Here is a 25,916-nt window from a genome sequence, read left to right as displayed (position 1 = left end):
AACAAATAGATTACACCCATCAGGTGTAAGCAACTGCGGAGCATAAGAATTAGTTATATCAACTTGATTCTTTCAGGTAATATTTCCTTTATTAAGCTTCTAAACATTCTCTTATGTAGTCAGTACCTTCTAGATAGTTTTATTTAACTGACAAAAAAAGTGCAAAGGTGGCTTTCCCGAATATTAATTGATTTCTAGCTTCCACGCAAAGAAAACTTGATGTAAAATGGAAGCAAAAAAGGGATTACCCCTTCACTGTTTCTTAACAAGACTCTAAAGAGATGCATGTAAAGCAATGTATTTACTTGAACTGTGCAGATACAGGGCATAACACAAAGCAAAGACCCAGAACTAGCATAGACTAAATGTGATCCCAAACACCACAGAAGACAGTGTCTGGTAACCCACAGACCAAAGTCATCTGCCCACTAAATACACAGGAATGCCTTGAAGTCTATAGCACTTCTCTATAATCTCATCTTTTTGTCCAGAAAACAGCTACTCCGACTAATGACAGAATCTTGATAAGAAACTCTGCATTTTGTGAGACCAGGTATGGGATCCTCCAGTCAAGTCCTCCAGATTATAAGACAATAAACAAACATACCTAATGACTGTTTTGGAAAATGAACCTTAAAAATAAATGAGTGATGGCCAAAACCATTAATTTGCCAAAATAAGATACATCAACCATCCAATTTAATGTCTTCTAGATTTCTACTCCAGAAAGAAAACCTAATCTTCTGCTGACTGACAGGTTTGTAGCCATTTTACAGAAACATTAACACAGTAAGCACAAACTGAAAAGCTGTCTTTGCAATTCTGTATTGAATTAGTGAAAGCAAAGGATAGATGGGAGACTCACCAAGTAACTAAACTTTCTAAGCTCACACTTATAATTGGTTTCAAAGAAGAAACTGCAAAGTCATTAGGCATAGACTGAATTACATTATCTAGAGATACAGTCAAAAACCTCTGGTATAAGTGACACAATTTGGGATGTTAACTATTTTTAGAAAACTGTCAAAGGCTTTGACAATGGCATTGAAACAAATTCCTTTCAGGTCAAGGCAAAGAAAGAGGCTACTGAAAGTAAATCACAGCAGGGGAAAAAAAAAAAAAAAAAGACTCTATCAAAGTTTGTCATCTAAGCACTGGAATAGCAAGCTATCCTAAAACAACACCTTCCTCCCTCCCTGTCACAAGATTCATTCCAAGACACGTGTTCATGACCTATTACACCGTTAATGGTGCTATGACAGCACACAGTGCAACTGCTCCATAATGCAAGAGTCTTACCAACAACCATTCATTAACTCTGTCTTCTCTAATTAAAAATGACTCATGAAATAAGCTGCATTATATGATTAAGCTTAGAACAAACGAAAGCAAATTTACAGACACACAAGAAATAAAACTTAACTCCACATAGCACTGTGTTAAAGATTTTGAAAACAAGTGCTGCAGAATGAACACCCACTTGGTACGTTCCTTTGAGTTGACAGAAAATCCCTTCTTCTATAAAATACTGCAGTGCCTACTGCAACAATCCATAAAGGGAAAGGCAAAATAACTTCAGAGAAGACACGCACAAAGGAAACTAATATAAGCAAAAGATGATTACTGTTTCTGGCTTACAGTTCAGTATTGCAATGGGAAAAGTTATTGGATCCTCTAAGGTTTAGAATCTCAGTTTTACAATATCTTGAAGGAGAACACCTATAGCAGCCACAATACCACATCAGCTCCGTACTGGCTGAAGAAGAGCACCACTGACTGAAAAACAGCTTTCAGCACCACTACTGATTTGCCAAAGTGGTCTGAGGTACTCACTGGCACACCAAACAGCCACGGTGCATCTAAAAACCAAGACTAAGAAGAAACGTCCCATGTCACTGAATCCAGTTGTCTGATACATGCTTTATAGACATCAAGCACCACCCTATGAACAGCAAGGTTTTAACAGCTTTAACTGGAAGGCTCTTCACAGTTTATTTCCTTAGTTAGAAACTTCCTAGTTTCCAGAATAAAATTTTTCACAGCCCACTCACAGCTGCTCTGAACACTAGGTCAAGGATGACTTTCTTGGCCCAGTGCTTCAACCACATCAGCCCTCTTTCTGCCCTGCTCTTAGGCTCTTCCCTTTTTATCATATCACACACTGTTTTCTTCATTTTTCTAGGTATGCTCTGAGCTAGCCCCGTTCAAGCTATCCTCTCACATGCAATCCAGACACCAGGTCCCGAGACACTGTAATATTCTTTTGCTAGAATACTTGAAGATTTCTACGCACGCTTTATCAGTTGGTGTTTCCACTGCCTATCACAAATACCACCCCTTATCTATTCTACTATATGCTTTTCATTTCACATTTTTTTGTCTCTTAGCACATTACAGTTCTAAGTCCAGAAATGAAACCCTCACATGCTACCAAAGCAATAAAAATAACAAGTCTTAGCAATACTTTAAAGTCCTATACTACTTGTTGTCAGAGCCTCTTAAAGGGAAAGTGAAGCACATAAATAGAATCATTTTAAAACTTGGTAATAATCATATGCTAAATCAATGAGGTGTGAGGGAGAGCAACAAGATTGCTTGCCAACCCTGAACTCTAACCATTCAGCTTCATCAAACCGCCTAAGGAAAATTACTTAAAACTGCTAATCTGCAATATTTTCACCTTACAATCTGCATGAACTTTATCTTCATAAGCTTTCTTTCCTCCCACTGAAAAGAGATGTACAGATTTTTTCAAAACTTCATGAACTGATTTTTTAAGAACCATCTGAATCAGACCAAATAAAAGGAATAGTAGGAGTCCAATTGCCCATTTATGCTTTTAAAAACCTTTTTCTTTTAATTGGCTACATCATTCCAGACCAAGAGAACAAAAACGAGCATTGCCAGTAGAGTCTGCTGAATTTACTACAAATGGCTCTTAAATTACATCATTAAAAATGAAAGCTACTTTACTGCGCATATTACACATTTATTTTATGAGAAAGAAAATGGTGTTTATTTCCTGGACACATCTCAAGAAGCAGATGACAAACCCTTGTCAACACACTAAATGGGCCAGGCAGCATTTATTTAACATCAAGCTGAAGTAGCCTACTAATAACATAATGGCTCCTCTGCAAAAGCTGGTGTTACAACTGAACTAGGCAACTATATCTCTCTTGTAAGTAAACAGGACAGTTTCAGACTAAATGAACAGGTAGATTTTTTTAACATTTTAGAAGCTTGATTGTATATTCTTGACAGCTCCTTGTCCCTCAGTAATTTCTTATCTGCATCAAAGCAAACATTTTCTAATTATAAAAGGATCACACAAACCAACACTTAAGATCATGACAGACTGAAGTTTCCTTGAAAGGCTCCACATCTTTGGAGCACAATGGGACAGTATTTCTCAGCCTGCCAAAGAGGTAAAGGATTCACCAGCAATCGCTTCCAAAGAAGCTCTTGCAATGACGAATTATTTTGCTGCATGCCGAGAAACCCTTGAAAGCCTCAGGCAGAGTTTTCGTTCAGACTCCCTCATTTCAAAGTCTGTCACAGCCCGTAGAGGTGCGAGGTGCTTTGTCAGTTCAGAGTTTTACACATCTCAAACTTTCACAGCTTCCGGACAGAGCAGGCACTCGGCGATGAGGGGCTCCGCGCGCGCTCAGGGCAATGCGTTACTCCTCCCCCCGCTGCCTCGGCAGGCGCCGCGGTTACGTTTGCAGTCTCGCAGAGGCGGTGGGGCAGAAGTGGGCAGAGAAGCCGAGCTGGCTGGAGGCAGCCAGAGAGCCGCGGCAGCACCCCCGCCGGGCCGCGCCGCGTCGGGCCGCGCCTGGGGAGGGGGCCGGGCCTGGGGAGCGGGCGCGGGGCACGGCCAGGCGGCCCCGCCGCGGGGCGCCACTCACCTGCGGTTCATGGGCCTCACTCGCACCGCCACCTTCACCGACGCCATGGCTCATCCCTGCCGGGGCGCTCGGCCCCACACCTGCTCCCGTCGCCGCCGCCGCCGGCCTGGCCTGGCCGGGCCTGGCCTCGCCCGGCCCGGCCTCGCCCGGCCCCGCCCGGCCCTCGCCGCCGCGACCCCGCGCCCCGCCCGCCGCCGCGACGCCGCGCAGGCCGCAGCGCCGCCCGCCGCCGCCTAGGCCATGTCGCTATGGCGACCGCGCGAGCCCCCGCAACGGCCTTCCGCGCGGGGCTGCTATGGGGGCGCAGCAGGGACAAACCACAGCGGAAGGCGTTGCTCCTCCCGGCCGTGCGCGGCGGCGCCCTTCGGCCTGCGCGGGGCGGTGGTGCCGGGCTGGGGGGGAGGAGGGGAGGGGGGGGGCTGAGCGCTGGCCGGCGGGGGGACCCTCCAGTGAGCTTATAGTCTGAATCAGCACAACAAGCACACCAAGAAATATATATAATGCATATATATAAAATATATATATATATAAAGAAAATGTTAAAGTTCTGAGAATAATCCCTTTTGCACCTTGTAATACAGCTCACCTTATAGTTAATTTAAATTGCAGGTTAACGCGGCACTGATAACACACACTTAAAGGAGGTTCTCTCAGTCCCTGATATATGATGACTTCTGGACTTCCAGGAGCAATGTAATCTGACAAAGTGCAAATGCAAACCTTGCTGTCTCAGTGAAGAAAGGGAAAAATTTCCAGCTCTGGTAGGAGATAGAAAAGGATAAGCAATGGGCATTACAACAAAATAATAATAATCTTTATGTGGATAATATGATAACTCTGGAGTTAACTTTTTACTGCTTTTTTTTTTCTGCACAACTGTGCCAGAACTCTCCCAAAATAAATCGGCAATGACTCTAGTATTTGCACATAGCAAGAAAGAGCTAGAGTTTGTACAGCTTAGAGAAAAAGAAGAAAAAAAAGTGTAAATGGAAGTATACTTTACTTGGAAGCGTATGGTAAGATCTAGGTTTGTGGAAAAGGGCCTGGGTGCCCACCAGCTTCCCGGGGAGTGGCAGCGCTGGGAGAGCAGGGGGACAGGGAGGCCTGGGCGCGTTTGGGGCGAGAAACTCAAGCGAGAGCCTGTGAATCGGTGAAGTTGTTCTCCCCTGTTTGCCACGAGCAATGCCCACCACGGCACCTGGGCCGGTGAGAGCAGTTCCCCCCGTCCGGGGGTGCAGTCCGAACCACAGGGGACATGGAGGACGTTTCCCCGAGCAGGAAGCAGACCCTGCAGGCAGCGTCTCTCGGGAAGACCTCCCAGGAAACTGAGAAGCATCAGGATGCGGTAGCCTGGAAAGGCAAAATCATTCAGTGACAACACCATGATTTTTAATGTCTTATTCAATATAAAAAAAACGCCCAGTGATTTCTTCATCCTGGAGGGTGTATTATTGTGCTAGGTATCCTCAGAAATTTGTTTGGAGTGTTATCGAGCGTTCCAGCTATGCAGAACGCATTCCGCTACACCATCCAGTTCTCTTTTCATTTTCAGATTGCCAGAATAAATCTCCAGTGGCATTGCCAAAAATCAGGCCTGTTCTCGCCTTAAAAACAGGGATCAATAAGTATTCCACTGCAAGACCACAAACTGCTGTCACAAGGTCACGCTCCTTCCTTATCAGAAATAATAGTGCCAACGCACTGCAGCTCTTCCAGCTGTATTTGCCTTCCAGTTGACCTGAGCATGGTTTTGTTAGGACTGAATGAGAGCCAGCTGGCTTTTGTCCAGGTTTCTCTATAGCTAATATTAGCAGAACAAAGAAGCAGCAGAATCTCTGACTCCTCATTACTGACTGTGAAGAAGAAAATATGAAAATGCAATATTAATAAGTAATAATGTAATAAATACTGAGTAAATGTGTTTGTTAAGGTTTGTTTAAAGTTGGCAGTGCATGGAAACTACAACCAGGCCTGAGACCCAGCTTTGTACATTGTACAAACACAATTACATTAAATTCATCAAGATGTTATTAGCTTGACAAGCCAAAAAAAAGCTGCCAAAACACAGAAGAAGGTCTTAGACTCACATAACTTGTCTTTAATGAAGACTCATAATAACTACCAATGGTATCCAAAAATTGGAAGGAACGAGAAAAAGGGGATGACAGTAACAGGATTATAAGTATGTATTTAAGGTTAAGTAAATAAGATAAATGTTAGAAGTCCCCACCAGCTGTTGTGCAGCTCATAGTGAAAGGACCATTAGCAGACACAAGACAGATGCAGTGGTGGCTCCAGAAGCTGGTGCAAAGAGGCCATTCTGTGCATAAGAAGTAGCACGAAAGACAGGGCAAAATAACTGTTGGAGAGATGGACAGCTGAGGACAGTAGATGGCATTGCTATTGCAGCGCATAACAACAAAATAAGGAGCGTGAGCAGACAGAAACAATCTATGTTTTGAAGGCTCTCAAAGGCCTGCAGTGTTGTGGGAGGATGGTGAAGAGGCACGCCGTAGAGGCTGCATAGTAAGACTGTTCGGTGAGGAAGGTGATCTGAGAGGCCGTGTCATGAACAGAGCTGCAGTAATGGGTGTTAGAAAAAAGCAGAAGCTAGGAAGTAGGATATTATGAATAAGAATTTTAGTTTTGTAAGGTAAAGAAAAGGACAGTTAATGAGTGAGCAGCATCGGTGGCAACTCGAATCACGCAGACTAATGATGCGACCCGGGAAAAGGAGGAGACTAGAGAAGAGAAAGTGAGAGACAGAAGAACCTCGTGTTTAAAACCAAAGGCAGAGCACTAGGAGGAGGATCAGCAGAACACAGAGAGACAAGACAGAAGAGATTTGGAACAAGTTACAATTAACTGTTAGAGATGGTCAAAGGGATTGGAGTGGGAGCCCACAAGATATGGCTAGACTGTGGAAAAGCTTGGCAAAAATAGATTCTGCAGAGTGGGAGAACCAGGAGAAAGAAAGGAAGAAAGCAAGGGATCAAGAATGAAGCCAAAGGACAAAATCTCTGTCAGTGCATTAAATCAATTTAGAAATGAAGAAAAGAGGGGTGATATCTGAAGAGAGAGAGGTCAGGTCAAAAGTGTGAGTTTATAGCAAAAGAGAAGCTATTATGTGTTTGATTTGCTCGAGAAAGAAAAGAGCAGGAACTAGACCACTAGTGGCTACAAGGCAAGAGGTTATAAAGTCACTGGTGCAATAGCTTAAAAGGGAAGAAGAGAGGAAAAAATATAGGGCCATACTGGTGAGTGTGGGAGCTGACACAGAACACCTCAGTCAAATGGAGAGACTGTGGGACCGCTGGTGAAGGAACCAAGCAAACTGGTAAAAATGTACATTGAAAGCTTTAAAGAGGATGTGGGAAAAGTACAATGAGACAACAGTGAATATCACAATTAAGGAAGAAAGAATAAGGCGCTAAGAAGCGTGTAAAAGGAAGATATATGTGTACCTACATGCACAATAAGGTAAAAGAACAAAAAGTAGCGGTAAAAATACAGTGAAATATAACTATTTTCAGGACCACTTGGAGTCCCTAGAAAAGACAAACAATATTTAGCCTGATTTGTAGAGCATCTACTAACTGTTCTCAGACAGTCATGCTTCTGCTTTACCTGCCCAGCAAAGCTATGAAGAAATACATCTGGTACAATCTTCTGCTTAATATGTCTCCACCTGCCGCTGCTTTAGGCATCCTAATGGCCAGCCATAAGGGAATGCAATGAGCTCCTCCACCTTTACGGATCCTCCCATGAAATGGAAGACATTTTTCCATTTCTGTAATAAGGTTTAGATGGAGGTCGAAGGTCCAGATGGAAGTCTGACCAGCTAATGCATTTGTTGTGTGCCCAGCATAAAGCCGCAAAATGTCCCCGAGCTCTTACATCTTACTGCGATTCCCTGTTCCCCTTCATTATCTCAGAAGTTTCCTTCACCAGGCCAAGATATATCAATGCTACAGCTGGTCTATTGATAGCGACGTCAGGCTTGGTTCGGTCCAGCAGAACTCATTAACCCTTGCACCTGGGCCGTAATTGCCATTGAATAGCTAGGCAGTTACAGTGCGCCACATCAGCATTTTCCCAAGTGCTGATCCGCTCAGATCGTAATTCGATACAGCACAAATTATAGCTGGAAAAGCAGTGTAAACAGTGCAGGATAGATCAGTCCACTCAGTAAAAACTAAGCAGGACTCAGCTGAATATTGCACTAGCTAGGGACATTCAGCATTTACACTATTTACCCAGCCTTAGCAAACATTCATGTTTAGCACAGTGTTATTCCTTTGATCCGTGTCTGTGCCTACGCACCTCTCTTTTCTAATGGTTCTATTCCGTTTGTTCAGACGCATCGGTTAATACTTTTCTTGAAATTCTTACTGTTTCAGTTTGACACATTATGTAAATTTTTTTGCAATGTCAGTAACTAACAAATAGTTTTACAAGAGATGGAACCAGCAGGAAGCCTGCTTTCTTATGTGTCCTGTAATTAAGTCTTTTGGTAGATGCTCTAAGAAGGATTGAGGCATTAATAAAGTCGCTCTCTTCTCAGCCTGACTTTTATAAAAGTTGCTAGAATGTGATATTTCTGAGGCTTCTATGCATAGGTCACAGTTGGTAGAAATCAACAAATAGGTTAAAAATATTGCCAATATAAAGGCACACATAAACACATACCAAGTATGTCAACCTCCTTTCCTTAAAAATCTGGCTGAAAATACAGCTGTCATTTTCTAAGTACTATATATTTTACATTCAGAAACATATGGCAACGTTTGTAAATCAAAATCCAAATCAAATCCAAAGAACGTGTATTACCAGATATTTCTGCACATCCTCAGGGAGTGTGTAAACATATCATTCAGGTGTTTTTAATGACACATTCACAAGGTTTCTCCTTGTGCTGTCATAAAGGACCTGTTTCCTACATTTCACTCTTAATTTGATGGACATTTCCACCTGCTTTAGCACTTAGTCTTGGACTTTCAGATGGGATCCTTGGCAGGGGGGTTAAGTCTATAATGTGGTGACAAGGAGACAAAGTGTGCTTCACTTGATTAACGCCTGACCATGAAGTTGTTCCATCATCTTCTGCACTTCATTCATACTCCTGGTTTGTCCTAATTGACCTCTTGTAATGCATCTGCTCATTCTGAAGCTCCTTCAGGCACATACCGCCATTTCTTGGGATGGTAAAGCAGGTCCCAAGCCAAGCAGATGGCAATCTGAATATTAATAATAATGAGTGATGCGAGTTCTTTCATTCACAGCCTTCAGATGCACACTTCCCCACACCTATTATCAGCTGTCTTTATTTGCATTCATACACAAATAGCCTTGAAGGGCAGGAACTACCTAGCTAACAATTAGACCTTACCTGTTGTAATCCTCTCTTTCTATCACATTTTGAAATACGGTCTTGAGAAAGACCATGATGGAGAGTCTTCTACTTGAGCACATTGAGATATCCTTTCAGTTGGCTGATAAATGTTGGGGGACCGAAGGATGGGCATTTCCCTGCCTTGTGAGACTTCCCGTCAGTTATGAGCTCACTGTGAGCCCCAGTTCAGCAGAGCAATCTGAGTTTGCATTTGGTGATTTGATTTAGAAAGCACAACTATTGCTGTTAGATGATTGATTTCAGAAAGTAACAAGAGGGTCTTCTGCGGCCAATATTTTGGAAAAGGTATTATCTTGTCACAGCTATAGATCAATTCATCATAAAAATTATCCTCCTTTTGATTCCTTTGAATCCTTTTGGGAAAAACACTCATTCAGCTTTATCCTCTGGCCTGCTTTTCCTCAACATTATTAGCTACAAGCTGTGTGGTGCTTTTAAAATCTAACTTGCCATGCAGAATTAGATGTCATTTTTGCTTTCCCCACTGAGATGTTTTGTGAACTTCTTTATCTAGGCTGTTGGCATTGTCCTCTGGATAGGCTGGCTCAATTTTTCATTCTGTCAAAATCAAGAGGAGTAAACAGCATTGCCCATTCCCAATTCTCTGTGGTACATAGACACAGTCTTTTTAATCCATACACACCATTTGTTTTTCTGAGTAGCATTCTTGGGCTAAGTTTCAGGTGTATATTAACACCCGCTTCACAAGGAACATGCATCTGTACATCTCCATTTTGAACTCTTTCTTTGCAGAAACAAAATGAACAGCATGTATACAGCACATACATATGTCCCGCAATTAGGTATGCGGTGGGCATGCTGTGCCCTGCCTGCTATCACTCTTCCGCAGCCATCTTTGAGCTGACACTTTTATTCAGACACACGCACTTTCTGTAGCTAACTTCTAAATGCGATGACTGCACTTCTGCTAACCTCAGGGAGTGTCAGGGCTTAATTGCATCTTCCTGATGGAATGTCCAAACAGAGCTGTCTGATGGCTGAAAAATAAAGGATTTCACTCTATTAAGAATTAAACCAAGTGCTACATGAATCCACATTAAACAAGGAGAATTACACAATTTCCAGCAGGTCTCAGCATGCAGTTCCAAGTAAATAAGTATCAAGCTGTCAGCTTGAAATTTTCCTTTGGAACTGTGCTGTTTTAATGAGCTACCACAGGTGCTCGATTTCGGTATTTTCCCCCTTGCTCTTTCCTGCATTTGCCTTTTTCTTTTTAATGAAACGTTGCACATGGAAATGCTGTGGACAGCTAGCCAGTCCATCTGTGAGGGTGCTGCCCACAACTGAGGGTACGAGGAATGAATATGGGTGGCTGGGATGGTAGCCTGGAGCTTCCCAGTGCCAGTACCACCCTTGGCAGTGGCGTGCTGGGAGCAGCACCACCAATTGCAGAAGTAATAGCAGTATTTAGTACCACTGGCAGCAGCAGCTTCTGTTGCTATGTCAAGCTATGTATCAGGCTGAGTGCTGTGCCTGCCACAATTTGGGAAACTATTGTCAGCCCATTGCTTAAGCTAAATGTCAGCAGGTCCATTTCCCACACATCTTTGTCATTTGTGTCCAGCCCTCTCGTTGACCTTCACGGTTATAATCATAATGATAATAATAAAAGCAGAACATGAAAACAATGTCTCCTGCACTTGGCAAACTTCTGTAGAGAGATTATTAGTAGCTCATCCAGCATCTGGATGTCACGGCTGGTGTATACTATCCTTCTTTCCAGGTGCATCCCTTCCTAGAGAGTCATGTGCCTGTCACATATGTTTGGAGGCTGGATCAAGACATATTTGTACAGGAGACTGGTGAACATACAGCAGCTGCTGTTTGAGCCTACTTCCAGTGCGAGATAGCACATTTGCAGGACTTATTTGAATTGCTTGCTGGAGGATAAACAAAGATAGACAGTTGAGTTGAAGGGTGTCCTTACTGACATCCCACTATACAGAACTTCATTTGCGTAATGAGGGAGGGTGCAAAGGTTTAGCAGCTATGTGAAGTGTGGACTAATGTCCATGACCAAAGTCACAGGAACTCAGGTTTACCTGGCAAGAACAGCAAGGAAGGAAGGTGGCAGGTAAAGAGCTAATGAAGGCATGTAATTTCCCCTCTTCACCCACTCCACCCTCCTTCTCCTGTCCTTCATCCTTTTAACTCAAACATGTCTCCAAGCTGCCTGCTGGGCAGCGCACAGCAGTTCTGAGATATTTTCTCTGTCTTTCCTGCAGGTTCCCTCAGTCCCCCCATCTGGTGGGGAAGGAGTGGAGACTGGGTAGACACCCTGTGCTAGCCACCCTGTGCTGAGAGCCCAAGCAGGATGAGGAAATATCCCAGCCAGTGTCCCTGGCTCTCACACTGGGATGGGCAAGCCAACTGAGGGGCTTCTCCAGCTCCTTGCCCTGGAGCTGAAGGACTGGACAAGCCCCCGCGGTGCAGCTGTGGCAGGACAGAGAAACATCTGCAGCCACGTGCATGAAAGCTGTGCGGCATAGGGGAGAAGGAGAGCCGTGGGAGAGGTGATTCACTGTGCCCGAAGCATTTGCACATGCAGTACGTATAGCTAAATTTCCTGCACGCAGAAAATGAACAGTGCTGTTCAAGAGGGAATTTGTAAGACTCCTGCTGGATCTCTGCGGCTGCTGTTAGTGCTGCAGTAGAGACCATAATGCGTTGGTCTTCTTCCACAGGAGATTTATGAACATATCAGGCACCAGGGGCAATGAGCTAGTTTGTGGGAACAACAGTGAAACTTTGTCTGGCTCACCTAACCAAGAAGTCCAGTTCCCAGAGCTGAGATCACTTCCTTCTGCTTGCCATGTGAAGTATCAAGATCAAATCCTCTTCCAAACCATAAAATAGAACAAATGATTTGTAAATAACCTTTAAGTTTGATTATCTGACAAATTAACCAAACCTGTATAAAGCAACCACTCAAAACACTGGATACACATCATTTTGAAGTTTTGTTGTTTTGTTAGGTTTGATCCAAAACTGAACCAGAACAGCTTCAGTCATAGATGAAGCTAAATGAGAACTAAAACAAAAAAACACTGATTTGACTCACTGCTTCTTTGATCTACTGCTAATTGCTTAATTCATTCTTTTGTGGTTTGATTTTCATTTAGCTGCATTTTCCATCTCCATTTGGCTTCAAAGCATTTTAAACACACTTCACGTGTGAATTAATAATCGCACAAGGTACATAATAGCAGAAAAATAAATGTATTGCTTGTATTTGTGTATATATTTCTGTATGAGACCAACTTCTCCTTTGAAACACAGCTGTCACCTCAAATTCTAACTATGAAAAAATTGCCATTTAATTTCTGTTTTAAAATATTAAGGGAGATTTTTTTACACAAGTAGAGAAGTTTTTTTTATACAGAGACTTTTTTCATTGTAAAGAGCACTCATGAGTGTGACCACAAGGTGGGTAAAAGCGGGTTGGATACTGGTGGAGAGAGACACTCAAGGTTCATAAGGGGTTAAACAGGATAGGTTTGATAAAGGACTTACTTACACTACAGACTGCATGGGGAGCCCCAGGAACCGCAAGGAGGGGTGGCCGATGGGAGGCTGCTGGAGGCACAGGTCAGACGCACAGGCTGGACACAGGGACGGGACTTCCCCGTTGTTCCTAAGGGCCCCTTAAATCTACTGGAACTATTTCCTTATCTCAGCTGTGCTAACCTTGAGTAGCAACTGCCCGGGAAGCAGCTAGACGTTGTTGACCAAACGGAATATGCACGTCTGGCGCTGATGGGAATTTGGTCAGTGTGTAGTTTCACACACGGCGCTTGCTACCATGTACTCTGCCAGTCACTGACTCCTCGCCAGATCTTCCGCAGGTGTTCCCACTACAATGAGTTTCATAGAATGTGTTCCAGCATTTCAAATGTATTGTTGGCTTCCTAGAAATGAAGTTGTTTTTGTCCCTTCTCTCACTTCACTTTCAGTTAAGGAGCCTGACAAGGAAAAATATGGTACATAGAAGTGGAAATGAAGAATAAGTGGTTATAGTTGACATTTAATTTCTGCACAGCTGGAAAGAGAAATGAGATTGTCTATTGCTCAATTCATTATTTTTCTCAACCATCCAAGAATACAGCAATTTGTTGTTTCTTTATTAAATATAATAGGGAGATGTTCTGATAATTTTTCCTTACTGAGTTCTTATTATTTACAATTCACATATGGTGGCAGCCTCTGAGCTCTCTCATTTGCTGTGTTTTTGTTGTATCATTCAATTAATGTGGAGGCAATCTGTTATGTCAAAAAGATAATATGACAGAACTTGATAAGCAAGCAAGTTGCAGAAAGATCTAATAACATTTAATGAATTATCACCATGTAGTGTCTTAAGATGTTCTCTTGGTAGCACTCTAAGATTTATACAACATATTAGCATGTAAGCTGTGTCCAGCTCGTGCCATTGAGATTAGGAAAAGTCACTACTTGGCATTAAAAATAGCTATATATTTAAAGGCTTTTCTTATGTGGATTAAAAAACAACAACAGCCAAGAAACATTTCTACACTGGAGAAATACTCCCAATTATCCCCATTTTACAGAGGAGAAACAAGCAGGACATGGCTAAGTAATGGTTAAGAGCATATGAGGGCCAAGTTCTCTGGTATGCCAATTTAATGGTTTATCCAGGAGGCCAAGAAAATCCCTTGCATATAGCATTTCCATTTAGTTCTGGCTTTTCAAAACTGTTACAGCGTGGTTGAATGGCAGGGCTTTTAGTAGATGCCCATTTTCCAGTACATGATAAGCATTACACAGGCAGCACATTCCCCCTTATTCCTCATTCTGGGATACCTTTCATTACCTTCTTCTCCAGAGTTGACATTAAAGATGGGGAAAGCACCAGGCTGCACCAGGCTTCTTCAAGAGCTTTTAATGAGACGTGAGATTCGGCACCTACCTGTTGCCATTTCACATCCAAAGCAACCCTGCACCTAAAAAAGCTACAGCACTGAAGGCATCGAAGTGTTTAGTAGCAACACAGGTTCTTCACTGTGTATTCAGAGAAGCAAAAGAGATGATGAGGCTGACAAACTCATCAGCAGGAGATAAAAGCTGTGAAGGGTATCTGCCTGGCATGTTAAATCCAAGAACTCAGCTATGGTTGATGTCTGGAAGATCTAGGTTTAAGGCAGGAAGGTGTCCTTCAGGTATCAACCTTGGGATACCTCAGGCTGCAGGTCAAGGCCATAGGCTGTGTGAAAGAAATTAGAAAGCCTAAGAAGCATTCATGGAAGGCATAGAAGGCATGGTTGACATCATACAGAAAAGTAAACTTTCATTCTGCGTTTCCAGTATTATTTCTATTCTTTCTTACAGCAGAAAGTCCCCTTTCCTTTCCCCACGAAGGTTCAGGATGGGAATTAGTGAGCAATTCTATATTAGCGGTTTAGGGTAACTGATAATGAATGCCAGCTTGAGGTTGGACACAGGTAAGTCATGGGTCCAAAAAGTATAATTGTATGTATTTTACCCTCAAAGACTTTGTTCCCTGATCTTTAGCAGCTACTGGAATAATTCAAAAGGAAATGAAAGTTCTTCTTACAGCCAAGCTTAGAAAAAAATAAGAACCTTGGAAAATGTAAATTGATGCAAAGCCCAAGGTAAAACACTGAAATCATTGAGAAATTTTGTACTGACTTCAGCAAAATTTGTATCAATATCTACAGGGATAAAAAAGACAGAAATATAATTCAAATTTTTGGAATAATGTTCTCTGGAAAAACAGAGCATTTGGATAGGCCAAATTTGGAGAGAAATAAAGAGATTACTCTGAGTTAGTATACTGCACATTTATTTCATAATACACTACTTCTACATTAAATCTTTTTGTACTTAACGTTAAGATTAGGATCGGAGGAAAAATAGCTTGGAGTATGGGTCAGTTTTTTTAATAAGATAAGGGCTTATCTGTAATTCACAGGGAAAGACATGGTATAGGCCTGAACCGCTGAATATGGTAATATCCAGAAGAAAAGTATTTTAGGAGGTACTTGAAAGAGGACATAAACATTTTCAAAGGATCTACAGGCTTCAATCAATTGGAATTAAATATTTAGGCACTCTGGAAAACTGTTTTACTGATACTTGCCCATGAAAATAAAGACAGCCTTCTTTCTAATAAGGATAGGAACATGCCTATTAGTATGCCAAGTCTACTGCCCAGCATGATAGCCTATGAGTCATGCTGAGACTTTCAAGGGGCAAAAATATAAATAGCAAATAGAAGAAAGCGTGTGATGACAGATTGCTACCTGGGGCTGAGGAGGGCAGGTGGTCTTTCTCTGAAGAAAGGAACATATGGGAACCATCGGAACAAGAATAGTTGACTGATGAATACAAGTTGTGTTTCTATGTGGGGTGGACAAGGGAGGATTCAGCCCGTCAGGGGAACATCACAAGAAGCCCAGTGCTTATGTCCATCCCTGCAATTCCCGCTGCTCCCCTGGAGATGTATAGGACTGACTCAACTTTTTCTCACAAGATAAAATAAACTTCATCATGCAAAACTACTGTTGGCTTCAAAGGCCAGTTTTGCCTGAATAAGAAACAAGGACTGCAGGAGTTGGCCTCTTTTTAAAGACAGCTGGATAGGTATAGTTTGGTGTGCTCTCCAAAGGGGCTGTCAGTGTTGCTTCAGCTGCAGATCAGCCTCTCTAGAGTATGCATCCCTTTAGGATGTGCCAAGGGAGCAAACCAGTGAACCACACTGCCAAAGCATGGCCCCTGGCAGATGGCTGTAGATGACTTTCTTCTTCATTCAGTGATGCAAAAAGAGTTTCATGTACTTTCCATTAGCGGAAAACAAGATGTTCAAACAAACTCATCGAACAGCTCATCCACACAACCCCCCCTCCCCCCGAGTTTTTAGCAAGACTTTAGCAAGAAACTAAACACTGTCAGAAAGATTTTTTCTACCAAGTTACCACTGTTACATAGTCCTAATTCCTTTCAGAAATAACCCTTAGTAATAAGAAAATACTGGTTTAATATTAAGTAATCTTTTGACTTGCAACATTATTTAATTTGTAATAATATTTGTGCAGTGCAATGCATTAGGCAATGTTTGCTGCAATTTACACTCAAATCAAAATAAATGCTGTATTTTAATAAAACTACAGCTTGTAATTCTTACTTCATTGTGTGTCTTCAATGAGATAAAATTAGATGAGGATCACACAAGCCAGAACAAGAAAGACAGGTTTTACGTGTCAGTAATTGTATATAGAAGATGTTAACTTGAACAAAAAATAGGGATGTCCAAATCAAATGCATAACCCATTCTCCCTCTAGCGGCCAATGTTTCTCTTTAGAAAAACGGCCATGGAGGTAAACTGTACATTTGTGGGAAAAATATAGCAGTGTTATTATAAAAGCAGGAAAGAAAACCTGTTCATGTGAGTGCCATGCATGGGCTGCTTCACAGGGCTGGAGTCAGGCTCTGGCACGCAGGGGCACGGCAGGGTCTGCTGCATCCCTTGCTGCGGGAGGAAGTCGACGCTGCCTCTTTACCTGTTAAAATCCAACAGAGCCACAACAGGCAGAAGTTTTGGAGTAGCAAGTGTGAGCTCCCTGGTGTCACTGCAGCTCAGGCTCCAGCTGCTGAGACAGTCCCGAAAATGCTGCAGTCACCTGCAACATCGCTGGTAGAACTGTGCTTCGAGCAGCGCAAAGCTGCTGCAGACAACACTGCATATAGCTGAAGGAGGATAGTTAGGAAACAAAATGTAATTTCACTTCTTTCAGAGTCTGTGCAGTCCGTTTTACTACTCTAAAGAGCCAATGTACTTCCTTGTTCAAGTGTGAAATTTAATAGAATACTTTCTTCTCTCTTTGCAGTACAATGCATGGCATCAATAAATTTATATCAATAAATTTGTTGGAGTTTTTTTTATATATATTCCATCCACGTCATCTCTGTGCACATGATTACTCTTTGTCCTTTGTCACTAGGACTGTTTTGAACCCTCATCCCAGAAGTTCTCCATGGAAAGGTAGCTCCCTTCTCTGTGGTGTCCAAGCTGCAGCAATGAAACAGCCATTCTCTACAGAGTGGGATGACAGAAGAAACCACGTTCTTGCAACAGGTTTTTCATACAGAACCACTGAGCTGTTGCAAACAACAGTATGATATCACTGAAAAAAAAATCAAAAGGGCTACAAAAGGCATGTCAGAAGGGAAAGTGAGGAACCCCTGAAACTGCTTTTAATTTCAAGTGTCTACTTTTCAGCTTGGCAATATCTCATTAGCAGATATAATATTGCTGGTAAAAGGCCAGCACACTGAGATCTTGCACATTCTAGTGCATGAACTACAGCTAAAATAATCTACTTTAAAACCATGGTCAAAATGGTTTTGTTGGAGAGGGGCCAGCTGAATTTCAAGTGCTGAATTACTGATCCAGCAAAAAATGTGCAAAATACATTTCTGATCTGCTTTAATGATTACCTTAAAAAGTCATTATTAAATTGTGAACCAAAACCACTCTTGACTAGAATTCAAAATAGAAGAAAAACTGAGATACAAACATTTTTTTCTAAGTATTTCAACTGATATCATTTCCTATATTTGATAATGACGTATAACCAGTACTACAATTATTTAAAGCAATACCACTTCCTTCAGTGACACAAAGTTGTGCGTATAAAAACACAAAGCACTAGTGCAGTCTTTCACTGACCTTGTTGCATTAAGAAAGCTGTAATAGCATTTGTGTTGGATGTGAGAAGCATCACTGCTACTATAATGATGATGGCAAATATAGGAGATTTACATGGGATATCGTTGTACCTATACTTTCAGATGATAAGCTTTGCCGTAGAGAATGTATGTTTCTGCTCCTTGCCGTGGGATAAATATAGTAATACTATTATTGGCAATAACAATTTACACTGCTATATAAAATGTCTAGAGCATCCACTCAGCCAAGACAGGAAGTCCATTGTACTGCTGCAGCGTAACTCCTTCTGTGCAAGGAATTTACAGCCTAAACAAGGAAGACGGGTAAAAGAGAATGGAAAGAAAGAAGTGAAAGGAATTGTGTGTAATAACACAAGAAGTCAGTGAGCACATAATAACACGTACACTAGCAGCCAAACACTTGGGTCACACAGACCTGTTCAAAAGGGCATGGCCAGTGCTCAATGTATGTGATGTTAGAAAACCAGGAAACAGCTCCCTGCGTCTCCCCCATCTAATCCTTTGACTGTTTAAAAAGGAGTGGAAGACTAACTATATAATGAATCATACATGCCTTTTATCTCATATACCAGCCCAATCTGGCATATTATAGAGAAACATGTCTTGCCTCCAAACAAAAACCAACCTGCTCATGTACGAAATCGATTCTAGTAAATCAATAAAGTACTAAAATTTAAGACTGTGCAATTTTAAGGAATATTTACCATTCAAAGGCTGAAATGAAGCCTCCCATAACAATGTATAGTCAGCATACACATTACTAATCCTATATGGAAAAGCAGTGGCAATCAGTATGTTTGCGTACTCTAATAGCCAAGGAAAAGAAAGCTGCTGCATTCCAGATTTGACCATTTCTCTGCTTCCACTGCTACTTGCTTTTGTGATTTTTTTCACTGTTAGAACTGATAACAAAGAAGAGTAAGAAAGAGCTGAAGGGCCTGGTTCAAAAGGAGCACTGGAAGTAGAGAAACCAACATGCAGGAAAAGGGAGACTGAGCATCTCTTCAGCAGGTACTTTGTACTGTTGTACTTACCACAGCAAATGGCTGTCTTGAACTTAATGTGGATTAATTCTTTCTGGGCATAGGATCTTCTGTTAACAAGTTTTTGTATGGCTAACAGAACCAATTAAAGCAAGGAGGAAATTTGAACCTAAGGTGAGGCTTCTTAGGAGCCTAAAAGAAGGTTATCAGGGAAGCCTTAGACAGTGAAAATTCTTAAAAGCTAAACACAGATCACAATTGCCAGCCATTACATTTGTAATGGAGCCCTAAATGAACTGTCAACCAACAGAGTCCCAAAAGATGTCCCTTTGACTAATGGTAGTGGGCTTGGTTGTTCCACCAAGAACCTTTCTCAAGTTTCCACCCAACATAAAGTTAGCGCAAGGTCAGAGATCCTCTCACTTAGGAAAGCCATCCTCCTAAAGGTAAGGAAATAGGGAGATATGGTGAGAAAGCACTTGCCATTAGAGAGAAGACACATGCATTACATCTTTGTGACAGGGTCATAGGTTTTCCAGGAAACCATCTCACTTCTCACTTTCAGCCAGGATCTCTTCAGATTAGGCCTCTAATACAAAGGCAAATACAATGTTTTGGGTTTCTGTTTTGTTCGGTTCTGTTTGTTTTGTGTCTGTTTCCAAAGTTCCCATCTGATGAACGGGCTCTGCCTCTTTAACCTCCCCATTTTCATGCCCCATTGGCTGGAAAGGTCAAAATGACAGGCGCATTTACTAAGGCTCCTTCCTTCAGAAGCTGGGTAATACCTTTCACAAGATTGTTTTTGCTTCTCTCCAGAGATATATTTACCAGAGGTTAGTGCACTGTTTTTCTTTGGAGATGATTGCTATCAGCACTGTAAGAGCTTCCCGAGACTGCTAAAAAGAAATGCCATATTGCAGTACCTAATTTCTAAAGAGGTGGTACAAATAGCCTCTCTATACTCTGCCCATGAGCTCCCTTTTACTGCAGCCTTCTGGAATTCTGCATCACCGTCTTTCATGGTATTACTATGAATTTAAGCATTTCTTAAGAACTGTTATCTATCATTTGAATAATTAAGAACAAAATATAGGCTTTGCTGCTTTAGAAATGATTGCAACTAAAGACATGTAAATGGCAGTCCAGATGTTGAGAGAAGAGAGAGCTTTTCCTGGCACTGTTAATGTTAAGGATACTCGTAACACTACTAGTGAGGCATACGTCCTTATCTTCAGCATTGCTGCATCTGAGCCATATATATATGTAGTAGATTACATGGAGTGAGGAGTCATTTTAACACATAAAGATTGCTTTTCTTGAAGGTTAAAGAACAGAATGACTAAAAGCAGTCTCATGCTTTCATTATAATGAGCCTCCCTGACTGGTCAGAAGTCTCCTATATGAGATTTTAGCAGAGGAAAAGGACGCTGAAGTTTTTGCCTCTATTTCACAGGGTTTCCCCCACACACACACCTTGGAAATCCCGCCTAATGACAAGAGATGAGTGAGAGTGAAAAATAGCTGTTACTATACGAAATAAAATTTCTTCTTAGCTTTTTCTGAAGTCTTTACTATAGTTCAATATATTCCTATTGCATACACTTAAACAAATTATTCTAAATGAGTGGTAAAAACCCAAGAAGCAGAATCATAAAACTTTATTGGATTTCATTATCCTTATTAGGAACTGATGCAAATCCTTTGTAAGTCAGCAGGACTACATAAAGTGCCTGGTATGGGACAAATTGTTAAAAAACCCTACCATTTTATGAATGCACAAGCATGAACCTTATATCTTTCCCACTGAGCAAACACTAGGGAATATTGCACAAAAGGAACAAAAATAAAAGCCCCCAAATTTAGGCAAAATCCTAAACAACACTACTTCCCCATCCCCACGGCCTAGCAAAGACCTTGTCTTAATTCTGCTCACATGAAAGCCTATTTAGAAAAACCCTTTCTTGATTTACCAGGTTCTTTCTTTGCCTTGTACAGTAAAAGTAAGAGCATCTCTCTGCTTATTAACTAACGACAGTTTGATGGTCCCTTATCCTTGGAGAGGCAAGTCGCTTTAGTTATACTCTCCTTATCTAAAAACAAACAGTACAAATACTTTACAGCCAAGTATAATATCTTCTAATTTTGCATTCTAAGAGTGGAGGACTTTTTTCAGAGCTCTAATGTGATGCTGTTTTTGGCTTGGGGTTTTTTTATGTTCTACATTTCTGCAAAACTATTAGTGAAATGACCTTCCAGAATTTCTGCCAGCCTGTGCAGGCATCACATTTGCAAATGATAGAGATCTCGTGTCTGCAAAACACAGGATTAATGCATCAGCCCCGTATCCACATCATCAAGCTGGCATTGCTATACTTTCATTATGGTTTCCTGGCAACAAAGCACCAAGGCACTTTCATGAATGCTAACAATTCTTATTCATATAGCCTTTAGACATTTCCTTAGAGTCTCACAGAAATGAATGAGTGTATCAGTGTTATCTTCTCCTGGAATATCAGACTCAAACACAAATCATTCTTTTTTTTATACAGGGAAAGCATTACTAATGTGATTTTATCTAAAAATCACTTCTATTTTTCTTTGTAGACGTTTACTTTTGGAATCATACCATATTATTTCACCCAAAACATAACAATCCCATTTCTGCTCATATTGTGTAGAACAAGCCTGATTTTATCAGTGGGGTTAGCTTCACCAGTTGGGTAGTTTAATGTGTTTTTTTTCAGTATACAGGATGAATGTGTGGTAATGTGACTAATCTAATACTGGGGATATAACTGATCTTTCTTTTAGAAAGGAAAATAATTAGCATTTCATTTTTAAACAGAGATACTGTTTCATTAATATCAAGACTAAAAGACAAAGAACCAAGTCATTGAGATGTTACACTCTCTCCTATTTGAGCTGCATTACTGTTGAGCCTTCTTAGAACTAAACTAAGGCAGAAGTAAGTAGAGGCAGAAAAGTAGATGGAGATGTTTTTGTATTTTATAGTGTGGTATATGCACAATGAGAGAAGATTGCTCCCTTGAAGAGCAAATTCTCCTTGAAGTCCAAGCAGACAAAGGATGAGAAGGGGAAGAAATGGAAAAAGAGTGGCTCTCCCAAGTGTTTTCAAATACACATTTGTGTTTTCAAACAGAAAAGATTTGACCTTTTTCCTTCCTCCCCATAGTTAGCTGCAATTTTGGAGGCTCTGAATTGAACTAAAGTCTTTGCAGTTAAGATGGGAAGAACGGGAAGGAGCAGGACCCTTCCATGATGATGTGGGTTATCCATGGGGTGGCTGCATGCCCCATTCCTGCCACTGTGCTGTGCCACGGACTCTGCTGTGCACCGGAAGCTTTCCTCAGCTGCACTAGTCATCTGAAATAGTACCTACTAGCAAGCATTGTTTTCCATCTAGAGGAAACCTGGACTGATTAAAAAAACAGTCAAATGACCAAACTCACTTTTCCTGAATTAAGATTTCTTTTCTTGAATTAGAATTTTCTGACAGTTTTTGAAGTACATGGGTAAGAGAAAGGAAAAGACAGTTACTCCCCCTTCTTGGTTAGAGAGAACTTTTGCCAATATTTTGACACCATGGGGCTTCTTTCATTTCTACTATGTTGGTTACATCAGATTATGCAATCATATAGGGTATCTTCAGTCCTATGATCCCAAATGAACATCTCATTTGTCCCCCAATCCTTACAGCCCTTCTTTCCCAGCCTTAATGAGGCTAATTAATGTTGCAATGCTCATTTAAGAAATTAACATACTTTTATACATTGTGTCTGCTTTCCCCAAGGACTTGCTCATGCCTAAAGGCTGGTGGCTTTATAACATGCGGATATGGGGAAGATATATTGCATGGTCTCATTATCAAGGAAAACCACGTTATTGGCAAAGAAACAATACACAGGTTTGTAGTGATGCTGCAAATATTATTAATACTTTAATGCCCTAAGGTCAAATTTGTTTAGCTTGGAGAAAAATCCAAGCATACTCTGGAATAAATAATCTTCTGTGCTTATCTCTCTGGCAGCTTGCTTTAGTTTGAAGATAGGGCAAAGAAACCTTTTGGATCATTAACATTGTTCTACGACTGTCTGCATAGGGATTTTTTCCCCTCATGATTGTTTCCTTGGATAAAAGTGTCCAGGTAGTGAGAAAGTGTGTAAGTAATGTGTTTCAATTGTGCTTAGCAGATATAAAGGGTTAGTGACCTCTTTACGTAATATACGGCTCTGACTGTGTTAGCCTAAAATGAGTTTAAGATGGATTCTTTGAAGAAACGGTTCATGGCACATAATCTGGCTGTGAAGCAGTATTTCTTAGGGTGACAGCAGCCCTAGCTGACTTCCTCAAAGGCTGTGGCTAGTGAGCAAAGTTAGCATGGCGACACTGCTTGTGTATAAGCAGGCGTCCCACAAAGAATCAAATTTTTCAAAGGACTCTGACAAATGAGCCATGGCGCGATCACCCTCTTCGCATGCCATGCGGTCATTTGGACTCCTGGAGCACGGGGGCAAGAGGCAACACCTTTGCAGCCACTACGGACTGGGGGAAGTCAGCCAGGGTGCAGGCGTGAGCCGCAAGCACCCCGGAACAGTATTCATCCTCTCCCCACTGATATACCCATTTAGGCTAATGGATAGGCCACCCGCTCTCCAGGGTATGGATTTCTCTGCTGTGAGTATCACTTGAATTTGAGACTTCAGAGCTTGCTGAAGTCTGGAAGGGCAGTGACACTCCAAGCCTCGTTCGCTGCTTAGCTGTAAAGACAGACAAGGATGCAGCATGATAAAGTCCAGATGCAACTGATTAGTTCACTCCTTCTCACAGTGATTTTGGATACCAGTTCCCATTCACAGTCCCCGTTTTCAGGAGATTACAGGCTGATTCTCCAGAGCTGAGAAGCTACAAGCTGTCCTTCGCAGGGCTGTTTGTACAGCAGCATCTGGTGTTTGGATGGAGACTGAGTCAGACATAGTCTTTACTATACACCTGAATCCATTATAGGACAATGGGATCTCAACTGGATTTGGGCCTTTATTTGAAAATCATAATAATGCATAGGACAGACTACAGAAATTTCTTCACTTTCACAGAAAATGCATATTCAATAACGTAGATTTGTTGTCACTCGTGCATGCTTAACACTGTTTTACAATGCAGTGTTAGAAAGAACTAAATATTCACAGTGACTGATGGTTAAAAATTAGACCAATAAAAACTCACCCCCAAATATTTTGCAATTAGCAAATAGAAGATCATTTCTGTTCTACATTGTTGAACTGAAAGATTTTACATGAAGTGAAAAAGGTAAGAAGTATTATATTTCCAACACTTTTATCCAGGTTTGGGAAAGCCTGGACTAAAGAAAAAGGCGCTGTATTTTAAGACAGCGCTACCCGACAGGTGCAACCTCACTGACAAACCAACTAAAATGGGCTCTGTCCTGCCAGTCCTGCCGCCTGCTCTCAGAAGAAGGAGTGCTGGGGAGCACGGCGTGGAGACGCCCATGCTGCCCTGGACAATCAGCCAGGTCCAGCAGTGGGCAAAAAGGAAATGATGAGAGCCCAAAATCTGGTTGGAAGCAAAGGACAAGAGGAAAATAGCTGCAGTGCTGGTGCGGAGCAAAGTGGAGAGCTGCATTCAATGAGGGAGGAGGTCGCCAGTTTGCTCAAGTGAGGCTCAGCTCTGAAAAGGACACTATTATTATCACTTTTCTCATCTGCTTTATGGATGTATTTCATCTTGCATTCTTGGATGGTTCCAATACATACTTGAATCAAGCATGGGGGGGAAAAAAAAGAAAGAAAGAAAGAAAGGAAAAAAAAGAGCAGTGAAATGCTGCTATCCAAGTACCTGGGATCCCCAGCAGTTTTGCAGAAGTCATCTTTCTGTGCCTTTTGTCACCTTGATACTACTGTTACTTGAACTAGCTAAATTACTGTTAGAACCAAAATGTCTCTCCGTGCTGGAGATCACACCTTCAGCAGCAATGTGGACTTACCCTCAGATAGAAACCATAAGATCACATTTATCTGAAAAATGACTAATGTCAAAGTAATGAAGCTATATCAGTTAAACGGATTATCCCACACACAACTAAGGAGACAGAAAAGGGAGTATGGGTAGATTTTATAGTTCCTGTGTCTTGCAAGAACAGAACAACCCCCGACCCCCTTTTTTTTCTGTAAAACTTTTGAGTATTTGAAAATATTCAAGTGTTTTATCCATTTTATGAAGAACAAGAATCTTTAATAAAAATTGAGTATCCTTTGTAAAAATATTCTTAAGCAAAAGCCTTTTTTGTCACTACTACTTTTTCTTGAAAAATTATGACCAGCTGTATTTGAAACACTTGCCTTCCAGACTGAAAACATATTTTTTAAATTGATTTAGCGTGTTGACTGCTGAATATTGTATAGCCTTACTCTGTAACCATAAGTGCGGTGGAAAGGACTGTTTTAATCCACATGTATACTTAACTTTAAGCCAGCAGATTCATACGCTCATATATCCAAGCATCTGTTTTCATCTCACTGTTTGGAGGTGGGAAATTTATTCTTTCAGAGGTAAGATCTCATCTCATCTCTTGGAGCTGAAATTTATTTTTATGTTACTGGATGCAGGATAGTGTAAATCATAGCTGGAATGGAACATTTTAGAAAGTTAGCACATAGAGACCTACTCTGCAACAGAATTCTGATATAGAGAAGATGGAAACTGCATTTGATGCTGCTTTTCATTCACACAATTTTTGATGTAGATTTGTCTTAGGGGATGGTACACAAGAACCCTAATGCTTGAGAAAGGCTATACCATACGGAGGCTAAATGAGAAACAGGCAC

The 25,916-nt window shown here is 41.4% G+C and overlaps 1 protein-coding gene across 4 annotated transcripts in view; it reads right to left on the bottom strand.

Moving 5' to 3' along the window:
• The window catches only part of KIF16B (kinesin family member 16B), a 150,884-nt gene extending 146,838 nt beyond the window's left edge, over positions 1–4,046 (bottom strand). For all 4 annotated transcript variants that reach the window (XM_067292883.1, XM_067292885.1, XM_067292884.1 and 1 more), the window contains exon 1: positions 3,909–4,046. In XM_067292883.1, the coding sequence (XP_067148984.1) occupies positions 3,909–3,955 (47 nt within the window). In that variant the 5' untranslated portion in view covers positions 3,956–4,046. The remainder of the gene's footprint in view (positions 1–3,908) is intronic.
• Positions 4,047–25,916: the final 21,870 nt, after the last annotated feature.

This window comes from Apteryx mantelli, chromosome 3 (genome assembly GCF_036417845.1).
Source record: "Apteryx mantelli isolate bAptMan1 chromosome 3, bAptMan1.hap1, whole genome shotgun sequence".
In the NCBI taxonomy this organism is placed as follows: domain Eukaryota; kingdom Metazoa; phylum Chordata; class Aves; order Apterygiformes; family Apterygidae; genus Apteryx; species Apteryx mantelli.
This window is presented reverse-complemented; position numbering and strand designations above follow the sequence as displayed.